Genomic DNA, 25,656 nt, shown 5'->3' with positions numbered 1-25,656 from the left:
ATGACAGTCACACTCACTTACGCTAAAATGTAAAAAAAGGTGCAGCAGTAAACAATTTGCTTGGAGCTTCATTATCTGAGTGGAAAATTTCTTTTTCTAATATGTAGTCCTCAGTGTTAGACTAAGGCATCAATGCTATCAAACAACGCAAAAAGCTACTTATACTTAGTGCCTTTAACATAATTAAAGCAAGTACGGTTTGTGTATTTAATTTCATCATAACTCCAACTTCTACTACTAGGCAGGGCAGAAAATTTTTCCTTGCAGACAAAGGAGAGAGTGCTAAAATTCTCTGTTGTGATGCTCTGCTGGGGAAGGCGAGCGGAGCGAAATGTAAGCCCATCGAGCTAAAGGTCTCTGATAAATAGTTGGCTACACTTAAGCTAGTTAAGGCCAGTCTCTGCCTGCGTGCTTTCATCTTTGGGCCATGTGGCATGGAGCGGAACTTTATTCTGTGTACATGTGTGAAGGTAACTACTCAGTGTTGGCTGTTTTTTTTTTTTTATATATATATATATATATATATATATATATATAATATATATATTGTGCTCTGGTCCTGCAGCTGGTCCCTGTCGCATGCGCAAGAAAATGGTGAAGAATGACCTGTTCTACCTGCACTACCCATATCGGCCAGATGTAGAAGGAGGGGAGAATGTAAGTGCACTGTTTGTCTACTCCAGCATTACTTGCAGGTTAAAAGTTTGGTGCGTGCAACATTTGACTCCTCATTGAGCTTAATGACACAGTTTAGTTAGGTAATTGCAAACACATGTAGTAATGGTACTTGCATGTTAGGTAACTGATTCTAATGGTCGACCCCCTAACGCTTAGAATCAGGGCGAAAAAAATGCTTGGTTTGTTGTAAAGGTTGACCAGTAGTGTAAGCTCTGAGCATCTAGCATGCAATTAAGGTGATCAGCACAATATATCATATATCAGAACCTTATTGGTGCTGTGAAGCTTATCACGAGAGACAGTGATTGTATACACCAGACACAAACACACTTTGCTCCAAAGAGTGCACAAGAAAAGATGCAAGACATAACGTTTTTACTCGCATAATGAGTCTACCTTTCTTTTTTTTCTGAAAATTGGCATCATTGTGTGGGGAGGGTTTATTACACGAGGAAAAGAAGTTTCAAGGGATATTTTTTTGTGAGGATGAAATTTCGTATTGTACCCTTGTCCAGCAACCTGCCGAAACATCTGTCCGTCTTCCTCCTCCCACCCATCAATAACAGAAGCACTCTATCAGCTATGATCGTGTTGCCAGTCTGTGGTGTTTGCTGTTATCAAGACATGATGTAACGATCTTGGGATAGCATATGGCGCTGGTCATTCATGGTGAGATAAAGTTAATGCGCTGAACACCAGCTCTGAAGGTCAGATACCTGGTTTTTATGCAAGGTTCTGGATGGCATTGAGTGTGTGCCGTGAATGGTTAAGCATTAGCTTTGAGGGTTAGACATTTTCGCTCCTTATCCCAAGCTCGCCGAATCATGGGAAGTATATCCTGCTTTCTCCATAGCATTCCAGTGCACAGGAAGTTTTATATTTACTGTGCTCCTCTCTCTGCATGAGTGCTCCCCAGTTTTCAAAGTGTACACTAGAAAAGCTGGCTGTGCAGTAGCGCACGAGCAAGCCACAGCTGTCAGGGCTCTTGTCAAGAGCACACAGTGTGTTGGCACTCTGCCAAGTTTGCTGAGCTTGCCACCACTGCACGTGCTCTCGTCAAAGCATGCCATAATGTGTTTGGCGCATGGGGCATTTTGGCATGCTGCCGAAGTATGCGCCGCAGGCAGTTCCAGCGACAGTTCAAAAGTAAGGACTAAGCTGAGGAAAGCTAATGCTTCAAATAAATTTAGAAATAAGGTAAATTGTCAGTGACAAATAAGGGGGGGGGGGGTACAATATGAACAAGTACGGTACACATATTCACTTAATTTTATTAAAGGTCAACAGGCAACCTTGGTTTGCAGCATTGTCAATGTCATTCGTTAATGGTAGTAGTTTATTAAATAATGATGCAATGGTCACTCTCCTAGGCTAAAGGAAAACTCAATTTATTTGGCATATTTGGCACTGTCACTCTCATTGTCGCTTTCGTACGCCATTTGTCTGTGCCATTCATGGCATTGCAGAATCTGCAGTTCGTAAGATTTTACCATAAGGGGACCTCAAGAGAATGCCGTGCTCCTGCAACCCATAGTGCAACTTCAGTGTGTGAAACACACAGCTTGATTTTTTGGGGTGGGTTTGTTCACCTTCACCCATTCGGTGTACAGTGGTTGCACATGGCCCTGGAGCAGTTTGTTCAACATCACATTTTGTGGCTGCAGCACCAAAGTCATCCTGCCAGGCTTTAGAAGGGCAAGGATCAGGGAATTTTGAAGCCAATCTGTTTGGAAGGCAAAGTAGGGTGCCTGAACAGCACTGCCAACTCAGCCAGGACCCCTCAAAAACCAGAAAAAATTCATATCATCCAAGAATTTGTATAATCAGAATGAACAAAAATCAGTTTGCAAAAGCATGGGAAATGTATTCATGCAGTTTTCAAGTGCAACAGCGCAACGGCACAAGGCCAGGGTACAAGAAGGGATTAGACATAGCGCTAGTCCCTTCTTGTGCTCTGGCCCCGTGCCATTGCGCTGTTGCACTCGAAAGCTATGTCTGACCAACGTGCCCATCAGTTATTGTTGTATAGCATTCATGCAGGTCTATTTATGGCTGAGGGAATTTGTTTGCAGCTGCAAGACCATAGCTCCCCGTTTGCAGCACACACAGCACTAAAAATAATCACGATGTTGAAGATGTGCATGCTGCGGGCTGCCACAAACTTCTCGCGGTGCGTATTGTAGCACAGCAGGGGATCAAGATGTCAGCAACCTGTAGTCCATGTGCCGCTGCCAACTGCTCTCTGTGTATACAGCGTGATTAGCGATCACAGAGTCAACAGTGCACTGGGCATGCACCGCCGCCAGCTGCTTGTGATGCATAGCACGACTGGTGATTGCAACAGTGGCGACATGCATGCCACTGCAAACTGCTCCTTCCACCTATAGCATGACTGTTGATTGCGATGTAAATGATGTGCCAGCAGTGCGCAGTGCTAAAGGCTGTGGCCACAGTTAGCACGTTTGTATCATCTTTAACAGTGGCTCGTAAGAGTGTTTCGAATGTCAGAAATTTTGCACATTGCAAAATTTGCAAAAAAAATGGTCTGTCCCGGGAATTTTATGAATTCTTGTCATCCCAAAATTCGTATCAACTGGGTTCATATGACCAAGATTCTACTTTAGAAGAATCACGCTCACTATGAGGTGTAGGATGTGATGATGAGCGTGGCAGGATGGCAGAACAGAAATGAGAAGTGGGTGAAGTGCTCGCTACCACGATCAAAGAGATGAGTGAATGAGTCCTTCTGTGGCATAGCTTCCAGTGCCACCGATCGCTAGAAGCCAATGGCCTAGGTCCATGAGTGTACCCAACAGCAGAGGCGGAGGTGCTGTGCTTTCACGTGTAGGCAGTCAGTGAGGTCTCGAATCAGATGATGACGATCTTAGATCACTGAAGTTCTAGTCAGCACGTTGTTGTGTCTTTTAGTCAGGGCTGGGGAACGGAGCAGAGGAGCGGCAAGTTTGGGTCACTTCTGACAGTCTGGGACAGCACCGGCAGGCGCGAACCATAAGGATTCCGCTGAAGACACCAGTGGATGACAGGATTCAAGACTCCAAACCCTGGAGGAATATTTCTACGCATACCTCTAGCGAATTTTATACGGCACAACTGAAGGATGAGACACGATGACAGATGGGGATGACATGATTTTATGGCAGCTGACTAACGTAACCACTCCATTTTTTGCCTCTGCCTACTTCATCTTCTTCTAGTTTGTGATTGTGTAATCCATCTTTTTTTTCTCCTTAGATTTAATGTAGTGCTGGAATATATAGAGCTTTTCTTTAAACATGTCCAGGAAACACTGACAGATGCTTGTCATCTATGAATGCACAGTCCAGACCTCCTCATGATCAAATGTATCTCCTATCCACAACTTACAAAGAACTGCTCTTTAAGCAGCTCTGATACACATTTTCTGTTGTAATACCCCCACAGTAATCGAGAATGACATGTCTTCAAGCTTTCACTTCTTGCCCCAGCCTACTAAACGTGCCCACCTAGATATAGAAAGCTTGGTGTGTTGAAATATGATGTCTGATGAAATATGACAGCATTTGCTTATCACAAGGCTTATATTATAGTTAAGCCTAGGCAGTGCTCCATGATCTGTAGTTTGCCCTTGGGCAATGCAAAAGTATGCATAAGAAACATGAGCAGTGTCCCACTTGCATTGTAGTTTTATGGCCCGTTTTGTTGGACATTTTGTGAAATCTACCTTGCCTTACACTTCTGATAGCAGCCTCTGGCAATACCAGGCTCGATGTGCTTAGGAAACACCACCACTTTTCAATATCTCACAGAACCCCAAAGAACAGAAGAGCATCCCAGCTTGTGGAGATAAAAAGGTGAAACTGATCTTAGTTTGTTTTCGTAGACAACCGTACATGTTTTTTCCCTTTATAGTAAATACATTTTTGGTGAAAATCGGTTATAGTGAAGTGCGTCTGGCTGCGGTGACGTACTTCCCATGAAATGACATCACTCCACACGCGCTACCTAGGATTGTGATGCAAATTTTTCTCTAAAAAAAAAAAAAACACTCGAGTGCTTTTTTTTTTTTTTTTTTCTTAATGGCATTACCACCTGGCTCGCCAGCTCGCAGGAGAAGCCAATAACTTTATGTAGGCCATGGAGCCATGAGGGAAAGCATACGGCGTGCGTAGAAAGAAAGAAGTAAAGGTGGCTAGGAATGCGGAAAGAAGTCGGTACAGTCAAAATAGAGAAGGTGCAGCGAGAAATAGGGTAGGGAAGAAACGGCGGAACATTTGAATCACTATGCAGTGCCAAAGACAAGGCAGCAGTGGCAGAAAGTGGAGGCTTGGCGTGTGCAGTTTTGCAGCACTTCACTGTCGTGCACATTCCTTATTTATTGCCTCTTAATGACAAAAACAGGTGAAGACGACGCCATTTTATTCAAGGCTTTGGTTTTCACATGAAATCGAACTCAGTTGTATTCGTAGCCATGTTGTATTTTGACTGAAGATGAAGCGCACGGGAAGACGCACACAAGAGAAGAAGACACAGGACACGCGCTAACCTGTGTTTTAGCGCGTGTCCTGTGTCTTCTTCTCTTGTGTGCGTCTTCCCGTGCGCTTCATCTTCAGTCAAATTACAATGCACCATCTAGCCCAACTTCAAGTTTTGTTAAACTACCATGTTGTATTCATGCTTAAAAGGTATACTTCCACAAGATGCAAACAAAAAACCTTAGAACTGAAAAAAGAAAATGGCGCTATAGAAGAGGAATAAAAGGTATTTTAGAGGGCTTTTTTTTTCCCGTTAAACAACAAAACGTAAGTAAGTAGTAAGTAGTAATTTAATTACCAGGCAGTATCTTCAGGACCATATTACCACCAACAGCTGATATATAATAAAGACCTTCATACAGTAATGATTTTTGCAGATCTGAGTGAATTTACTATAAGGGGTTTTACTGTAGTAGCTTTACTAATTTCAAAACTTTGAGGCACCTACGTAGAAGCACAGGAGTAAAATATTTGCTGCATAATAAACCTGCCTTTTTTCATCGCAGCAGTATTTAGTGAAAAGAGCATTGAATTTGTAATTTACGCTCACAGGATTCGTACCTGGAACTGCTTGGTTTGCACCACATTTTTATTATTCATGTTCGCTTTTTAACTTAAGATGTGATATAATATCTGCACACATCTGATTGTAATGTTTCTGGAGAAACTTATGAAAAATTATTACAAGGGCTTCTTGGATTACAGCTGAATCTTGTTAATACGATTCTCATGGGCCTTGAAAATTGGGACATATTTTCCAAAAATCAAATTGTGCAAAACAGACTCTCAAAGGTTGGGAATGAAACATGCAGAACTTACTTTTATTATAGCTCTTTGAAATAATTTGTCATTTTGGACTAGGCTTTTTGTTTCTCAATGCCCAGAAGCAAGCTTTTCTGAAACTTGTAGAAGGTAGCCGTAGTTTCATCGCTGAGCTTTACACCCACGACAGAGCTGCAAACAGCCTCTAAAAATTGGCACTTTAGCAACTTTAAAAAAGACTTCCCCCCCCCCCCCCCCCCCTTCTGCCAGAGCTCACATTGATAAGCATGCGCAATATCACGCAGCATCTTGGCTGCTACCAAGGTCTGCGCTACTGTGAGAATTAAAAAAGGCAGAAACATATTGAGCGAGATCATATCAACGAGGTTTCACTTTTCAAGAAACAGTGTAAGGGAAATCTGATCGCTGTTCATTTAACTTGATATTGGTGAGGAAAGTCAGAAGAGTGGAGAGTTGGGCTTGTTGGTTTACGATCATGTTAGAAACATGATGAGGAAAATTCTTGGGTTGTGTTTCTGGAACATTGTCTTTGCATCATTAACCTGACACAGTACACAGAAACGGTTAAATTGGTGGTATTCGCTCTTAATTTGTTTTATGCGTGCTTAACTGGAGCACACTCTGTTGTGAAGTTTTAACGTTTCACATTTGACTTTTCCCTTTGCCCATGCTTAGACAACTGCTCCATTTTTCCAACACTTTGTCACTTGTTAAAGAATTCAGTTGGTCAATAATGAACCCACTTCGTTTTTTACAACAGCGTGCCCTGAAGTACAAGGTTGCCACAAGCTTCGATAGCAAGGAGTACTACAAGCATTGCCGGCCAGACAGCCTTGTGGAGCATGACACTTTCTCCCCGGATGTCATTTCCATCACTTCTGAAGACTGGCCTCAGGAAGGGGACAGTGCTGAAGAGCGAGAAATTGGTTTGTACTAGCTTCAGCTATACAACAATAACTGACAGCATGTTTTGAGACTTTGACACTTGAGAGACGTGACTGGCAGCAAAAAGCACATGCCCCGAGCATGATATATGTGCACTGGGCACCGTTTATGTGGAAGAAAAATTCTTTGGTTAGTTTCGTGACAAAGATGCTACATTTCTGGTGAGCATGGACAAAGAGCTTCCTGGCAGAGGGCATGCATGCTTCATGATAAAGACAGACGGTCTAGGGTGATTTTAAAGGACTGGCCATAGCAGTGGCTTGCACTTTTAGTGGCATCTCTTACACAGCGGAAGATGTTTCAATTGTTAGACCAGTGAGAGGGATTACGCTTGCCAATGGCCATATAAGTATTTGTGCTTGGAACGTTAATCTGGTTTGTTAGCTGAGGTGCCATCTGGCATGGTGACTGTGAAGTTATAATTATGTAATGTGGTGCCAGCAGGCAGCACATCGTGTTACATTAATGGTAACAAACAAAGCAAATGGAACGGTAATGTACTGTTAGCTTTCTGTACGTGGTTTAGTCATCATTACTATTTGATTGTCCGGCTAATGAAAATACTGAGGGTCTGTATCGTTTAGTTTACTACATTGGAATCTCATTATATTTTACTGACTCAACTCAAACTGCCATTACTGTTCCATCAAGATTGCTTATATTTCAATCAGGTAGATTTAATGAGATGTGGCATTGAGGACCCCCATGCAAAAAATTGTTGCGCAGAGAAACCATGCTAAAGCCCCCCCCCCCCCCCCCCCCCCTTTTTTTTTTTTAGCCAAAAGGACACGTTCAGATGGGACTCCCACTTAAACGCTTCCTCTAAAAATGACCTATGAATCTACCCAATTTCAGTATGATGAAGTGCATGACATTTCAAGTAACTAAGTGTTTGTAATGGTTAATTTGAACATTTGCACAATCTATCTGTCTTAGACATTAGTTTAATGGACAAGAAAATCGGGGGACACTTAAGCTCCACCTTTAATGGTATGATGCTACAGCATTGATTCTCAAATAGGGGTCCGTGAACACCAGAGGGTCTATGGAGCCATTTTGGGAGTCCACAAAGCCAACGCCTGCAAAACAAAAATTTTTAAGATGTGTGCATTTCTTGGAGGCCCGGGACCTGCTTCCAGCACAGCAGCAGCAATCCGCACAAGATAGGCGCGGCCGACCTCCGCCTCCACCTTTCCGTCTTCCCCAAACCTTCCCAAATACATATTTATGCTAATGGCTGTGCTATGCAGTCTCACCCGGCTGACCAATGCCAAGAAACCTGAGCTACTTGTTTTTCCGAGCTGCAACTGAGCCACATAGTTTTCATTGTAGTTCATCAAACTTTGCAATTCTGCATGTTGTGGGACGCCGTTTTGTAACTGCCGCTGTCGCCGTGCCTGTTGCGCTCATGAAAGCTGCTTAGGCATTGCTTTCATCATCTGCATTGTCATGATTATGCTGCCCTACGTGTCAGAAATCGCCTTGAGGCAGTGGTACACACTTCTCACTACAGTCAAACCTCGATATAACAAAGTCCTACTTGAAGCTGAAAATTTCACAGAACACTGGAATTTAGGTGTTTAATTTTTTTTGGCGCAATGGAAAGATTGATGCCTAAAATGTTCGATTCCATAGCGGTTTTAGTAGAAACACAGTAGAAAATTTTTACCAAGAATGTTTCTATCAGTGCATGCGCCCGTTTTTATGTAATCCGATGCTGGAAACCATGAGCAGCGATCATGATGATGGCTGGTGGCAGAGTGCCAGCGGTCTTCAGAGGAACAGTGGCTTGCTGGCTCCGCTCATCTTGTTGCGCAAGCCTTGTTTTCAGAAAAGTATGTCACGGAGTGATTGGGGTGGCCCCCATTTGCTACCACAAAATCATTGGAATGTGCGATAGCAGCAAGTACCTTTTGAAAGGAACGATGCTAAAAGCTGTCATGATCGCGGCTGACTGCATACTTCCTTTGATGATTAATGGCTGGGATGGACGACTCATAAAAAAAACAAAATTAAGAATCACAACTTTTCCCACGTATTGAACCCTTCCCTCAAACTCACGTCGATTTTTCTTGAAAAAAAAAGTGGGTTCATTACGCGAGTAAGTATGGTATTTTCAATAAGGGCTTTATCGTACTGACTGGCCAGTGATGTCATGGCATGATGCGTCCTAAAACTTCCTCACTGCGGGTTTTGTATGCACACGATTGATGGTGCGGCGGTGTCATCTCTTTTTTGTTTCGCTTGCAGATTCCAGACTGCGTGAAAAATTGGCGCAAAAAAAGGGCAGATGTAAAATGCGGTGTGTCAGGGCTGAAGTTTTAGTTCTCATCTGATTGTCAAGGTGGCTGGTGGTACATGCATGCAATGTCCAAAGACTTTGTTAAATCGAAAGTGCGGCATAAAATTACTTTCTTTAAATCGCGAAAAAATTATGTACATTTAAATGGGGCAGAGATTGGGAAATTTAAAAAAATTAGTTGCATTGAGGTTGGTTATATCGAGGTTCGACTGTACCGAGATGCCGCGTCTCCAGCGCGCCTGTAGCAGTAAAAGGCACCTGTTTTGTTCTGCATGTTGCGTTCTAGAGCAGGTCTAGAGCAAGCTTCTGAAACTGAGTTCCGCGGAACCCCTGGTTGCTTTTGCGAGTTCAGCAAGCCCTCTCACTAGGCTGCTGCCCCCCAACCCCGCCCGCCCCCCCCTTCCCTTCTTCCTGTCCCACTTCTTGCGATTCTGCATGTGGACTAGGCACAGTACTTGCCTTGTAAAACCCATTTTAGAGCTTCAGGGGCCAAATTACGTTATGATCACATCACAAAAACTGCCACAGAGCTGTCAATCAGCCCTGCTCCTGTTGGTCGACAGGTCTACCAGTCAGAATTGACCAATAGGAGTCCTAGCCAATTGGTTTGTGACAGATTTGTGACAGTTTCTGGGATGTGATCGTACTGTAATTTGGCCCCAGCTCTTCTTAATCCTAGATCGTTCCTCGGTTTCATGCCATCAGCGCCGGCATTGTCCACAGCACAGACCTTGGCAGCGTGCCAACATTGTGTGCGTGCCGCCAGCTCATTTATGTTTCAACCCTGGCAAACTTGGCAGCGTTGCTCGGGCAAGTGTAAAGTAGGGGGGAGCACAAAGCGACGAGTGTTGCGATTTATGTTGCGATTTATGCACTCGTGCACATGCTAACTGAAAGCTTGGGCCACACTCCGAGTTAGCCAAGCTCAGCCAAGACAGAAAAGCACGCGTGTTTCAATGGGTGTTTTTAAGGTGTTTTGATAGCACCGGTGATGCTAGTGCAAAGCTTTGCTGCCAGCGAGCCCATCTGCACTGAGAAGCCAACATCTGCCAAAACAGGAAAATATGCCTATGTGACGCTGACACCAGAGCAGTGATAAAGGTCGGGCAAGCCATCACATGATCCGGTGCACAGCCCAGCCATTCGAGTCAATGCCAGTTTAGGAAGTGTTGACCGGCCAATGGAATGAAAAGTTGGTCTTGTGACTGTAGTTTTCTGTGTCGTGTTTTGGATTTAGAGGTCTGAGCGAGAGGCGAGCATTTAAAAAGTTGATTGGCAAAGGCTAGAAAACAAACCAATGCTTACAAAAGTTAACTAAAAGAAGAAAAAAAAATGACAGGAAGGAAGCGTTCATGCACAAACAGCATTGCCTGATTGTGATGCTTTTGACAACCAAATGTATGGGGGGGAGGCCTTCACATATATTGATAACTATTGGGGTTCCTTGAGGCAAAAAAGTTTGAGAACCCCTGATCTAGAGAGAGCTGATGCATCACCATTGTGCTTGCTCGCGCAACACAGTGCACCAGTTCATAATTTTAATCAGGCTTCTTGTAGTTCGCACTCTGGTTAGCTCAAACAAATGTTCCAGTCCCAACAAGTTCAGACAATATGATTCACTTGTATTGTGCACATATTGATAGCCTCTAGCCTGATATATTGTTCAGTCTTACTGCTGTTATGAAAGGCGAAAAAAAAAAAAAAAAAAAGCCTTCTTCTGGTGCTTCTGCAGAGATCAACTTTATTCAGTTTGATGTTATGCAAGGAACAGTGAAAGAGTTTTTAATTTTTATTTGTTATCCAGGTTTTCAAGGTCTGCGCACTAGACTGCAAGCAAATCGCAGTGTCAGTGGTGACCAGGACGAGGACAGTGAAAGCCTGGACCCTGCGTTGGATGCCTCAGAGCAGGAGGGGGCTGCTCGGAAGGATGAATCACCGGACAACCAGAGTGTGCTTCGACTTCTGGAAAAAGGCGAAAAGGTGCGTGGGGATAAATTCGTCTAGAAGTGAAAACAGAAGAGACAAGGAGACAAGAAATTGAAAAAAGAAGTTGAATAGAAAGGATCAAGTTGCTTATAACTTTTGAGCAAATCAAGTTTGTGGGGTGTGTGTGGAGTGGAAAATCCAAAAGAAGACAGCAAACAGAAAAAGCTCTGAGACTTATTCTTTCTTTAAAATATTAAAGTAGTCACGGAAAAACCTTGTATCCAAAAACACACATTTTACTACTTTTTTTTCCAGATCACTCACATGTTCCGGTGTGCACGGGTGCAAGGCCTTGACACGTGTGAAGGCCTGCTGCTGTTTGGGAAAGAGCACTTTTATGTTGTTGATGGCTTCACACTGCTGAAGACAAGGGAGATTAGAGATATTGACTCACTGCCAGCCAAGTAAGAGATATCATATACTGCGCTGTGTGCACTCATTACATGCTGTTTAAACTTAAACTTATTACTGGTATGGTTATGTTCTTTATTTCTGTTTTTTTTTTTTAAGCTGGTTGTAACATCTTCGGCGATTAATAAAAGAAAGCAATTATTAAAGGTGTATTTTGACTTTTTCATTTTTTCAGCATGCACGATCCAATTATTCCAAACTCTTCCCCAAGAAGCAAGCACCAGAAGAGAATGTATGTATAAAACAAACTTGGAAACATAAAAGTGTTGTAAAGAGAGTGCATTTTGTAAATATTTTTGTTTTCTCAATTAGGTGCAGCAAATTTTCATATGATGACATACGAGAAGTGCACAAAAGACGCTATCTGCTGCAGGTAAGCTGTTATGTTGTGTATACATTGGCATCGTTTTGATGTTTTATGTGAATCTGTGCATGTTCATTTTTTTTTATTATTATTAACAAGCTTCTTTGGTGTTGTTGAACGTGAAGAGTTGGTTATTTGATTAACCAGATGTGCCTTACTCCTGTGTCTTTGGTAGCCAATAGCCCTGGAGGTTTTCTCAGCTGATGGGCGAAACTACCTGCTGGTGTTTCCACGCAAAGTCCGCAACAAGGTCTACACCCGTTTCCTGTCGGCAGCCACTGCCATCACTGACAGTGCCCAGGAATCTCTGGCAGGGCAGCGCAGAGGTGCCAATGTGGAGTCAGGGTAGGTGCAGGTTGTGGTTGCCAAAGCCTCAGATCAGTCTAGTGTTGTTGACATGCTGAGAAGAAAGAATAGCTGTCAAAATCACTCTGCTGATTAGCATTGATATGTGTCAACATTTGTGAGCCGAATACAGTGATAAGCAAGCGCTAAACATGTTATGCCTCACTGAGAGAACAGCAGCTGGGCGAAATTCCTCTGCCAACGTTGCTCTCCATGCATTGCAAGAGATGGTACCACTAATATCGTAGCTCCAGCCCCCAATTCTCATCTCTTGAGCTCTCTTGTTTCACCAGCGTGCATCACTTCATATGCGTTCAGAATCGTTAAAAAAGAAAAAATAATTAAGATGTTACTTGGAGACTTAGTTTCTTGGATATTATCCCTTTATTATCTGAAAAAAAAATATTTTTTGTGTGTCTAGTTAACTTTTACCCTCGGTAATAATTATTCTTTGTTCAGCAAACCTTTTTCTTCATTTGCTAGTTGTAGGTTTTTTAAGAACCCTGTATAAGGAAGCATCAAACTGTGACATCAGAGATGCAGCGGTTCTGGCAGCAGCAAAGACTTGTTATGTAGGCGAAAGCCGGGACTGTTCACATTGAGCGTGCTACACTAGTTTTCAAGCGTGACTTCCAAACTGCCTACATTTTGAGGCTACTTGCAGTCAGACAGAGGCAAAAGTGATGAGCAGCGGCTTTGGAGCATGAGAAGTCCCTTTGTCAACGGATTAGCTTCGCAGCTAGCTGTGTATTTCTGCATACAAACTTGAACACTTCACGGTGGCCCTTAATTCGTGTGGTTGCTCTTCAGTCACGCTACAAACAGCAGTAGAATAAATGCCTGCAGATGTACACGTTTTGCATGTGTGGGAGAGAGTCTAAGCATATTGTTGTGCAAAAAAGAACACACGAAAGCTACTGCCAGTCTTATTCAGAGTTCTCTCTGAGCCGCTAAGCGTGATGCTGCCAAAGCAGCACCAAACTTGGGAAGTCATGCAGTGTGTAGTTTTTCCTGTTTTCACTTTCTAAATGAGCTTCTGCAAGTGTCTTGCAACATTGGTCTGAGAAAGCAATAAAACGCTGCTAGAAACTCAACAAAATCACGCAGTGTTATTTTCCAAATGCATATGAAGTTTTCCATTTAATGTTCATGTGCAGAACCATATGAACAGGCAAAATACCAAATCAGAAGCCAGTCTGATCCCAAAGAGACAGAGGTGTGAAGTATGCAGAATAGGGTGTGCACCTGAAAATGTTTAAACAATGACTTCACATATAATATTAGTGAGAAGCTTAATTGCCCCGCCGGGGTGGCAGCGGTTACGGCGCTCAACTACTGTGCCCAAGGAAGCGGGATCGAATCCCGACCTCGGCGGCTGCGTTTCGATGGAGGCGAAACGGAGTGGCGTCCATGTGCTGTGCGATGTCAGCGCACGTTAAAGATCCCCAGGTGGTCAAAATTTTCGGAGTCCTCCACTACGGTGTCTCTCATAGCCTGAGTCACTTTGGGATGTTAAACCCCACAAAGCAACTGAGAAGCTTGAAAAAATAGTCTACTTATGTGCTTGTGTAGATCTTCCATAGCCAAGAGACCAAAAGGAGAGCGTTATTGTGGACTTTCATGTATGCATTACCTATGGAGCAAGACCTCGATTCTGGTATCAAGCAGAATAAAGCAAGTCAAGCTTGCAGCTACTTGAGAAAGTTAAAATAAGAGAGAGATTGCATTTGTCATATTTGATGCATTGTATGACCTATGTTTTCAGTTATTTTTTATATCTCTGATGGGCAACAGGCAGACTGCTGGTTACTGAACCATTCTCCATGTGCTGCGCTATATTTATTTCTTTTCATCGTGATACTACATACCTAGTCTTACTGTGGCAGGTCACATTGCAACAGCGGGTGGCGTGTTTTTTGTAACATTCTTTTTTTTTTTTTTAATATTCCGCTGCTGTCAAGCTTCTTTCCAACAGTAACAAAGTTCACAGCCCTTTTTTTTAAAACTTAGGTGGGATGGCCCTCGCTGGGTGCCCACAACAATTGCAGGTTTGTGTTGCTTTGCCGCTGTATATGGTTTTGTGGTTTTGTGCCGCTGTGGTGTACATGTGGTTTTGTGCCGCTGGCACAAAACCACATGTTCCAGTGTTTACGAGATCTGGACGCATTTCCAGGCCTGCTTTCAGTCACAATTGTAGACAGCCCATTGCTTTAGAAGGGCGTACTGTCATCTGGTTCTTCATCCAAGGCAATTGAATAGTCAGTCATTTAAGAGTTACTATTGTCACGTGGTGGTGACAAGGCTGTAGGTACCAAAAGAGAAGACAGGCGTAATCACACTGAAATCAACTCTATATTGGACTGACTTGCGCCCTCTAAATAACTGAACAACTTGGCACCAGCAATTGCAGCAAACTTGCTTGCCTGTTGTCAAATTACTACTTTGTCACATCGACAAGCGCTCAATTTATAGGCGGCGCGGAAACATCTAGGTTAAGTCGCAAACGGTGCCTAGCACAACCTAGAACATTGTCGAAACATATGCGAGTAATCGGAATGAGCAACAAAGGTACTGGTAAAGCTGCATCTAGCGACAATGAGCATGAACAAAGAATACAGAATTGATCTGCATGCCAGAATCATAGTGATAAGGCCGCATACTGGCGGCCGTCGAAAAAAGAACAAATAAAGATTTGAATGGTTTGCCGCACTATTCAGAATTAGAGTCAGCATCGAACTGCTCTTTGCGATAAGGAGGAACTGCAAAAGAGCATCAATCTTTTCTTTCAAAAACCTCTCTTTGAAGGTATCATCAGAAGTTTCAGCCTGTCAGCTCTGGAATCAAAAGTGACACTACCCTGGCCTTAAAAAAATTCCTCCAAAAAACAAGCAGTGTGTAGGAAAACAATCTTGCTTCACAAAAATGCTTGATCTTTTGCTATGTATCTACAATCCGCAGCGCTACTGAAGTGTCAAAAAGGGTTTTTTTTTAATGCTTTAGTGTGCGCTGTCCTTTTGAGGACAATTATTCTTTATCTTACTCTGCCATTTAGTTCAGTACAAATGCAAAAATACCTGATATCATTGTAGAGAAGACATTTCTCCTTCCAAAAGTATTTTTTCTTTAGTATAAGGTTACCCACTGAGTTGTAGGATTTATATTTTCGTTTTTCACAAGCAGGGTGAGGCCTGACAAAAGGCTGCAAGGTGGTTGAAACTATTACACCAGTTAACAGACAAGTGATGCCATTTACAAAACATGTTTGTAAGCTCCTCCTGTCCTTGTATGAGGACAACATGCATATCAAGCACCTCAGTATTGCTCTGGAGTATTTTTTTTTTTCTCTCCACTTGTTTATCTGTCCTTACATGAGAACATGATGCATCAAAGGGCTAGATATTGAAATAGCCTGTAAATTTGTTTTCCTCGTTTTTAGGTTATTGGGAGTTGCGAATGGTGATCAAATTTGTTCTGCAACTATTATAACATGTCAATGACTCTGTATTTTCAGGGCAAGCTTGCTAAGTAACCTAATAGGAGAGACGTCTGTAACACAGCGGTGGCTGGTGAGTAAAACCAACTTGCGAGCATTACTGTATTAGAACACTAGCTGTTATAGCAATTGCCATCAACATTAAGCACCTGCGGTTATGTGAGCACCTTGTGCAAGTAGCTCTGGTCTCGCGCCTGGTTTTAGCTTCATCAGCATCAGTAGGACATTGTATAAAAACGTGACCCTGCCTAACGCCTTTAAGCTCCTTTCAAGAAAATATCCTGAAATGACTAAACGGAGTGGCATCCTATGTGCGACAGTAGTACAGGGTTCGTAGCAGTTCTTGAAACCCTTAAAAACCATGATTTCTGAAATGACATATCCAAGGCCTTGAAAACTTGAATTACTCTTCAGTTTTACCTTAAGACGTTTTGGGACGTGTGGCATGAATATTCCACGCATGCTAGCTGTTCTGACTCCACCTAGAACTGTCGTCTGCCGTTTAAACAGTGGTGTCTGCCAGGCATTTTTGTAAAGAAAAACCACACAGTTGCAACGTTATTGCAGGACAAGTTGACCAACACCGGCGGCGTGAATCCAGCAGCGCCATATGACTTACTGGGCAACAGCACACTTGCTTGAGAGCGCTAAACCTAATATGCTGCGCGCTGAAACTAGGGAAAAATGTGTTCAAAGTTGGTTCTGCCATTCAGAAAAGGTTTAATCTTGTTGCCACTTTTTGCCACTACTCCAACCTTATGCTCCAACCACTACTCCAACAGTGAATAGCGAGCATTTTTGACATGTTTTAATGCTCAAGTTTTGGTTTCGACAGCATTGGTGTGAAATGTTATTACTGCTTTGCAGAGAGGCGAGATCAGCAATTTCCAGTACCTGATGCATTTGAATACATTGGCAGGCAGGTCATACAATGACCTGATGCAATACCCAGTCTTCCCTTGGGTTCTTGCTGACTATGACTCGGAAGTAAGTGGGTCCTACTTTCATGTATTTTATTTTAATGTGTTTTGTATCTTATTTCATGTAACAAATTTTTGTATGCCTTTGTAGGAACTAGATCTGAATGATTCAGCAACGTTCCGTGACTTCAGTAAACCAATGGGTGCTCAAACAAGTGATCGCCTTGATCAGTTCAAAAAGCGTTACCGGGAATGGGATGATCCACATGGTTGGTTCTTACTTTAGTCTCCATTTGCTCTTTTGCCAAGTAAATAACAGCCTACTTATGTTTGTTGATGTTTTCTTTTTTCTTTTTTTTTAATTTCTTTTCACAGGAGAAACACCTCCCTATCATTATGGTACCTTCTACTCATCTGCAATGATCGTGGCCTCCTACCTGGTTCGAATGGAACCTTTCACACAGCATTTTTTGAGACTACAGGTAACAAATACTCTGTTGCACATCTTATGAGATTCTTCAGCCAACAAAATGGCTCATAGTTCACCAAGACCTGTATGTAGGGCATGCGTCCAGTTTAAACATGATGAAAAAGTAATAGTGTAGCCAAACATGCAGTGAACAGTTATACACTTGGGGGCTTTGTAATGACGTCTTGAGGTGTGTTAAAGCATCAACAGGATTACATTTTTGGGGTATGTTTATGCAGTGAAGAAGATCAACTGAACAATTCATGATAGCATTGCAACTGGTAAAAGGGAAGCTTGGTACACAATCAACACTCGTGGCTTAGTTAAAGTTACCGTCACAGGAGTTCTGTGTTCATGAACAAAGCAAAATGAACTGCATTAATGGTATACTTTGAAAGCAGCAGCAAAGTTTTCATCTTGCCATCCTTCATCTCAGGATTAGTGGGCTGCAGTGATGTATCACTGTGTGGCCTTACACCCATTTCAGTCACAGACTTTTGCGACAGGTGGTAGTTCAGTGCTCCAGAATTGCACACTTCTTTAGCTGGAGCATGCTTAGGCACTCTCTATGGCAGGTGCTACTAGTACTTGGTTATTTTAATACGAAAGCATTACTTCGTTATGTTCACAGATTTCTGTCCGCAGATCGTGTCCGCAGACTGTGTCCGCTGGCTGTGTCCGCTGGCTGTGTTCGCAAAATAGTGTCCACAGCAGGTGTGAATAATTGAGAAGCGGTAGAGGTTAATGAGTGGTGTCAATTGATAGAGGGGGATGTAATGTTGTGTCCGAAGAAATAATTAGGCCAATAAGTTAATTAGGTACTTAATTATAATAACTGGTTCACAGAAAAGGAAAGGTGCAGTATCAGCCTCACTTGTTTTGTGGACACCTGAACCGCGCCATAAGAGAAGGGAAGAAGGTGGGAGTGAAAGCGGAAAGAGAGAAAAAGGTGCCTTAGTGGATATGACGTCAAGGATGTCACATCACGCAACCGGAAGTAGAGCCGAAAAAGGGCATGGGAAAGGATTGGTACTCAATTTGAAAGACCAAAGACTAAAATGGGCAAACAAGAAGTTAATTAAGCAAATAGAAGCAACCTGAAGCAACCAACAGCAGCATCCATGCTTTCGCATTACTCCAATGCAGATTCTGCAGTGCTCTTTAATTTTTTGGATGTGTGTCGATGAACTAGAGGAGTATAACTAAGGTGCCTGGTTTTCTGCAAAAAATTGCGTATGTATGCATCTTTTGCTGAATTGTGAATTAGCAGTAGAGATATATGTGAATATTTAAATTTTCAAATATGAATCAACTATGAATATGGAGAAAAAAAAATGTCTTTGAATATCGAGTTGAATATCTAACTGAAAACACAGCGAACACTGTTCGTCTTGTTTATTTCAAAATTGCACATTGTATTTGCAAACAAAATTAAACTAGAATTGCACAGAAGTGTATGGCGTCTGCTGTTCGATCTTGCCATACGCAGTGATTTACAGTGGCACTTAGAAAATGAACTTGGTGAGTTGACACAGGGCTGCTGCAAGCCAACAAAAATAACCTGGTGTGCACAGCTGTAAAAGTCCACGTAAAAGAGCAGTTGATTAGTTGTGGGAAAACTAGTGAAAATTTTCGTACAGGAAGATCTGCCACTCAACACAAAGGAAGTCATCTGTATTCAGTCACTGCCAAACATTATCCAAAGCATTTAGAATATTCAGCATGTTTGAATGTCTTTAATTTCCAGTGTATTCGGTGCTTCTCGAATATTTGAGAAGCTCAAATATCAGTTTTCCAAATCGAATATGCATCAGATAACTGACATACATATTCGGTTCATATTTGGAATTTGAAATGTTCATGTACACCTAATTAGCAGCCATGACTGCCATACTCTTTTATAACTAGAACTTCGCTATAGTAAACTCGGATCTTGTAAAGTGAAACCATAGCCTCCTTTATACTCTATGTGCCTGCAAACGTGCCGCACGAACAATGCAGCGGCTACGTCGGGTAAAGTTGCGCGACGCTGCTGTTACCGTTGGTGAGGGCGCCACTGACGTAGGTGTTGAGGCGCACGGGTACGAACGTCGGCGCAAGGGCGGGAGCGCTGTTATTCACTCGCAGGATAACTGTCCCTAAGCATGAATCGTGCATATTCAGCATATTTACTTGTAAGGCCGACATCCCCTAAGCATAAAAAGTGATCATGATGCTTGTTAGGCAATGACACCAACACTATGACATTTTATGTGAGGCAGTTTCAAGAAATTGCGCATGGCTCGAAAAACTGCATGATTGCTCCACTAGCGGTAATGGTAATAGAAACATTACAATGCTAGTCTACGTTGTGGTAAAACAAAATTTAAGAAGAAAGGCACCAGCAGTTGTGCTACAGGAAAAGTGCAGCGAGAATTAGGGAAGGGAAGGAACAACCAAACATTCACAGTACTGTGCCGCACGAGGCAGCATTGGCAAGAACTGGAGGCGCAGCATGTATGGTTTCGCAGCACTTGACTGCCGCATGCATTTCTCATCTGTTGCATTCTTACTGACAGAAACAGCAGAAGATGACACTGTGTTCATGCAACGCTTTGGTTTTCGCATGAAATCAAAGTCAGTTGTATTCACAGCCAAGTTGCCCTCATGCTTAAGAAGTACTTCCACAAGATGCAAACAAAAACTCTTATAACTGAAAAAATGGAACAAAGAGACGATAAGAGAAAGATGGAAGGTATTTGAGAGTGTTTTTTTCATTAAGCAACAAGACGTATTCAGTAAATAGCCATTTAGTTACCACACGGCAACTTCAGGACTATGTTATCACCAACCACTGATATAGTAAAGACCCTGGTATAGTAAAGATTTTTGCCACTCCCAGTGACTTTACTATAAAGGGGTTCTACACTATTGTTGTTAGGCACATCAGTAGAAATGACAGGACAATGGGAGAAAGAGTGGATTGCATTATTTGCACGAATATAATGTGAAAGTGGGGTTTTAGACTTCAAAAGAATTTTTAAAGAAATATTGCGATTATAACACAATCTCAACCTGTCCAGGTCTACCGTAGCCGAGCCCCCCCTTCCTCCTCCTCCCTTTAATAAAAAAGGGAACAAAAGCAGACAGCACATTAAAATACAGAAGCAGTGGAATGGACTGCCACAATTGAGCAATATAAAACCTCCAGTATTGGTGCGCGCTGTCTCTCACACAGCAGCAGCCACAGTCATCATTGTGTTGCAGCTGTTCGGTGTTCCTAGCTGCGCAGTCCTACGCCCATGTGCCGTTTTCCTCTTTTACTTCACCCATCTGTGTTTTCTTTTCCTTAGTGACCTGTGCCGCCTTTTTTCTGCTGTCGTAGTCATCTCCTTGGTGCTTATACTCTGCGCACTTCATCCCAGGGTCAGTGAAAAGCTGGCTTCTCCTAGTGGCTTGCGAGCTTGGTGGAGAAGGTTGCTTTAGCATACCTTGAAGTGTTTGAAGAAGAAAAAAAAAATAACCCCAATTTATGGTATATATTCATACTGTAAATCATCATTAAACAAAGGATCTGTGCTATTCTTCTGCCGGGTTTTGCAGATTCTTTGTTCTCAATTCGCCAAATTAAAAAATTTTTGCCACAGAAACAGGCACTGCCTTTTTTTTTTTTTTTAACCTAAAGTTTGGAAGTATATAAGCTAAACTTTCAAGCACAGTCAGAGCTGATCAGGTGCATATTGCATGTTTCGTTGTTTATTATTATTATTATTATTATTATTATTATTATTATTATTATTATTATTATTATTATTATTATTATTATTTTACATACAAAAAGACTTCTTTGGTCTTGGTAATGTCATGTTTGCTCACATTACCTTTGAGCACTTAACTATGAAGCCTCATGCTTCACTGTTTTCAGACACGCTGCTAGTTCCTTTACGTGCTTGGCTGTGCTTGATGAGAAGTGTATGTCTGTTTTTTCTTAGGGAGGCCACTTTGACCTGGCAGACCGCATGTTTCACAGTGTGAAGGATGCCTGGCTTTCTGCCTCAAAGCACAACATGGCCGATGTCAAAGAACTCATACCGGAGTTCTTCTATCTTCCCGAGTTCCTTTTGAACAGCAATCGGTTTGATCTTGGTGCGTAAAACTTGCCTCTTTTCTTTGATTACATTGCACACTCTTGATTCGTTGCACGTTTGCCTTTCTGCAGCATTCACATTTGGCTATGGTTATTTTATTTTTTTATTTTTTACAGGTTGCAAACAGAACGGTGTCCAACTTGACAACATTGTGCTTCCTCCGTGGGCAAAGGGAGATCCTCGGGAGTTCATTCGAGTCCACCGAATGGTATGTGGCAACGCAGGCTAATGTGAACGTTATACATTCATTTACTTTTTATGAGAAGCATAACTTGCCAATAAAACTAGAATCAAATAGAATTGCTTGTGGGCAATAGTTGCAGAGTGTGGCCATCTGTTTCATTGTCGTTGTAGCTTGATGGTCATGTAATGGTTATTTCGTGTAACAGTCATTCCACTCCCTATTCTATTCCTTTCATTTCACATAACCAGCATAATATTCTTTGTTTAGCAAGTGCAGAGCAGAAATGATTGTTCAGGCAATGTTAGTGGAGCAGAAAGTGTAATGTTACCCATGAAAATTAATTACAGTCGTGCCTCGTTAATATGGACACTTTGGTTCCCGACCAAAACTGTCCATAAAGCGAGTCATCCATAATAACGAGTCATGAATAAAAACAAAAGGGATTTTATTGAGAAAAGAGAATTTTAATTAACGACTGCTTTTGTACATAACGGTGTGCACTGGACTCAAAATTTCACAGAACGCCGGCACATTTGAGTGCATTATCCTTGTCATTGTTGTCTTCGAAAAATTGTAATGCAGCCTGAAGTGACTCGCTTACCATGACACCCGTGATGTTGGGCTTTGTGTTGGTCGAACTTTCGAGCACGAACTCATCACTGGCCGATGAATCAGCGTCTGATTCTCTACTCACCGCCACTTCCAAAATGTGCTCTTCACTGAGCTAAGTAGCCGCTAAGTAGCTGCTTGAGATTCTTCTGAGGCGAGGAAACAGCTGAGCTGTCGATACTAGTCCCTCGCAGCTTGGATTGACTGAGATGGCTTTTGCCGCTTGTATTCACAGATGTCTTCGCGCCTACGTTCAGCTCTGTTCTTTTGCGTTTAACTCCCGCCATGCCAAAAGCCAGACTCAAGTTCAGGGCTACAGGCTCCTGATGCTGTGCACTTTTTTTGCCTAGTTAACCTTTCTGCCTTTCCGTTCTTCTGATTCTTTTTTTGCCTTGTACTGTTTCTGTAAGAAAGCGAAGGAGTCAAGCTGGCAAGCTGCTATGCAGAGGTAGCAGAGGGCTATCGAACATCCCATCTTCTTGGCGCCGTTTTTATGTGTTTCCATAAAACAAACACTGCAAGCTGAAGTACAGTTTAGAACGACGGCTAGCCGACTACGAAAAGCTCAGACCTTGTCAAGGCCGCATCGTTGACTCAAAGCGGAGCCGACATACGGACCGCCTAGTGGGCAAAGTTTGGCCGTTCGACAGCGCAACAAGGACGAAAACCAGGAGCATGAGAGGGAAGCGCGTCCAGGACGGGACGCCCGGTCCGGGTTGCTTGTTCGTACGTCGCCTCTTTTGTCGCTGTACTTTGTGAGCGTGTCTTAACTCTCACCGAAAAGCGTTAACGGCTTCATGGAACACACATTGCGCTTTGGGAAAGAAAACTTCAGTTCCCACCGCCACTGTAGGCACTTGTCTTTCTTCCTGTCATTTCTTTTTTACGCTTTTACCGGCCTCTCTGTTCACGTTCAGCAGAATTTATTGCAACCACATGTTGTTGCTTTCCCGACTGCGGCGTCACTTCTGCTGCACCCAGAAGCCTCCTGGTTCCCCCTTTCGGGGTCTTTCTTACGCTGGCCCTCGGTTTGCTATGTACGCTCCTCTCCGCTCTTGCGCTCCCCCCCCCCCCTTCCTTAAAACGGCGACACGCCGGCTTTGGTTCTTTCCAACCCCACAGGACTCGTTCAGGCATCCCGCCGTTTCAGCTGTCGGGTAGGTTCGCGGGCGGCGCGCCCTTCTTTAACTTGCGTTCAGACTCCTCTGCTTTTTTTCAAGCACTGTCCATATTAACGAGACAAAAATACATGGGCCCAAGTGGGGCGCGTGCATTCTTCCCCTGTCCATTGTCCGGACAGCGAGTTTCCATATTAACGAGGCATAAATACATTGAAAAAGTTTCGTCCCCAGAAAAACTGTCCATAATGCGGGTCGTCCATATTAACGGGGGTCATATTAACGGGGCACGACTGTACCTGAACAGCTCTCAGCTTTAATATTGATGCACGCAAGAAGAGCGCACTGCCTGATTTGCTGGAGATTATCGGAACAGCAGAACAGAGAACATGCAGTATGCAGGGGGAAGCATTATTAAAATATGTAAATATGAAATTGAAGGTTCTACATGGCAAGAAATAAAATAATTGACAGTAATAGGTATAAAATTAAATCAACGGTATCGCTTTGGTTCTATCTGGGGTGTGTTAAAATCAACACTGGTCTGATTAAATAGTCTTTAAATGTGGCGTCTTATGTTTCAGTCCTCTCCACATTTCACTGCTCTTGTAAACACAGTATGCGAGAAGAGCCTGAGCATGTGCGATGACAGAGAGAGAGCCGTGGGAGCTGTGCAGGGGCTGTGCTCTGCAGTGAAGTGACAATACGGGGCAAACATGGCTGGCGTTGTGGCACTCGTATTGATGTTTTTTGTCGACTAAAACAAAAAAGTTCTCAATAACTGCTGAGCGAAATTGCAATAGAACAGGATACCAGCTGAATTGTATCTCACAATTTTGCAGTACAGCTCGGTAGGAAATTTTGGTCTGATTATATAGTATGGTGCACTTTTCTGTGACTTTGTATTCAGTTCAGTATCGGTATAAACGTTTCTTCAAGTAGTATATGGTATTATGAATTGATTGTAAGTTTGAGATTGTTCATGAACTTTGCATGGAGTTTCTTTTTAAGTTTAGAAACGATACATCTTGAGTTTAAAAAAATATCAGCTAAGGAACATGAAAAACTGTCTACTGGAAATTTTTTGGTGCATGAATAAAAAGTATGACACTTATGCATTATTTTCTAAAATTTAGAATGCTAAAATGAGATAGTATGTTTATAAGTTTTCTAGGCAGACCTACTTTTTGCACTAGACTGGAAATTCATGGGCTGTTGCATGACGGGGAAATTTTTTTTCCCGGGAGGTATTAAGAGAAATGTATTTTGACAGTTCGGTAAAAAGCCTGAAATATTTTGGAAGGAATCGAAGTGGGTCGAACACTAAGTATGCTTATTGATGGTTGGATCAGCCAAACGGAGCGCTTGCCACAGTGTGCCTCGGAGTATGCACACAAAAGTGGGTGCCCACACAGCAGCTGTAGAGTGCAGATGGAAACGCGATGGTCATAGTGGTGGGTGCATTGCATGCTGCACTTGCCCTATCTGGGGTGCATAGTATGAGTGTGGTTGGCATAAATGTTGGTGCAGCCCGTCAGGCCAGCCCGCAGCTGTCGCTGTCTTGACCGAAATCTGTGCCGAAAGCAGTGTGCTGCATTTATTTTTTCCCCGAATCTTGGCAAAAGAACCAGAAAATTCGCTGCCGTAGACAAGCCCGTCGACTGTGAAACCAGTGTTGCGCTTCCCGCCTCTTAACCTCACTTCCTGCTTGGACAATGCATGTGCACGCACAAAGGCACATGAGACAGATTTGGCAAGGTGTGCTCTCACTCCTAGCTACTGGGGGCAATCTGTGCATGCGCAAAAGTGCTCCCACAGATTGCTCTTGTCAATAGAAAAGCAACAAGAGTGTGGGCCTGATATCATTTTACTGGGGACATTCTTCTCACGCTCACCAAAATATAGAAATGGAAGGAGGGGGGGGGGGGGGGGGGGGGGGGGGGCAGTGACAGAATGCACTGTCATGTTGAGTCGTTTTGGCAGTGTGCTCATGGCCTTGTTAAGAGTAGCAACAACAGCAAAACCAAAATTTAAGGTGAGGGCACCATCCCCATTACTTGTGAGGTGCTTGATGTCCATAGCCGGTTTGTGAGCTTGCAAGCACTGAAATTTCTGTGGTCGTACAAATATCACATGTTCTAAAGACTTTTCCCAGGGACACATTTTGGAGGATATTTTGCATGCCATGAAACATGTCAGTGTAATGATGCAGTAAAGTGTGGATTTTGTTGACTTCATTATAGCAAAGTTTAACAGTGTTTGAACACTTTCAGGTATTTTTTGTATTGGCCAATTTAGGTTTCTTCAAATAATTTCTCAAGTTTCGAATTTAGGATAAAGCTTTCATTTACAGTGTCATTGAGAATCTTAAAGAAGTGTCAAATTTAACA

General features: G+C 42.8%; 1 protein-coding gene across 1 annotated transcript in view; it reads left to right on the top strand.

The window, feature by feature from the left end:
• The window catches only part of bchs (WD repeat and FYVE domain containing 3 bchs), a 180,707-nt gene that overhangs the window by 111,445 nt on the left and 43,606 nt on the right, over window positions 1-25,656 (top strand). Inside the window, exons 46-58 of the mRNA XM_084586055.1 lie at window positions 566-657; window positions 6,754-6,919; window positions 11,045-11,220; window positions 11,482-11,630; window positions 11,813-11,869; window positions 11,950-12,010; window positions 12,177-12,346; window positions 15,858-15,912; window positions 16,707-16,826; window positions 16,911-17,028; window positions 17,135-17,241; window positions 21,200-21,353; window positions 21,472-21,563. Coding sequence (XP_084442181.1) covers window positions 566-657; window positions 6,754-6,919; window positions 11,045-11,220; window positions 11,482-11,630; window positions 11,813-11,869; window positions 11,950-12,010; window positions 12,177-12,346; window positions 15,858-15,912; window positions 16,707-16,826; window positions 16,911-17,028; window positions 17,135-17,241; window positions 21,200-21,353; window positions 21,472-21,563 — 1,517 coding nt within the window. The remainder of the gene's footprint in view (window positions 1-565; window positions 658-6,753; window positions 6,920-11,044; window positions 11,221-11,481; window positions 11,631-11,812; window positions 11,870-11,949; window positions 12,011-12,176; window positions 12,347-15,857; window positions 15,913-16,706; window positions 16,827-16,910; window positions 17,029-17,134; window positions 17,242-21,199; window positions 21,354-21,471; window positions 21,564-25,656) is intronic.

This window comes from Amblyomma maculatum, unplaced genomic scaffold (genome assembly GCF_055883805.1).
Source record: "Amblyomma maculatum isolate TAMU_Amacu unplaced genomic scaffold, ASM5588380v1 scaffold_13, whole genome shotgun sequence".
Taxonomy (NCBI): Eukaryota; Metazoa; Arthropoda; class Arachnida; order Ixodida; family Ixodidae; genus Amblyomma; species Amblyomma maculatum.
Note: the sequence above shows the minus strand (reverse complement) of the source record. Positions and strands in the feature narration are given on the sequence as shown.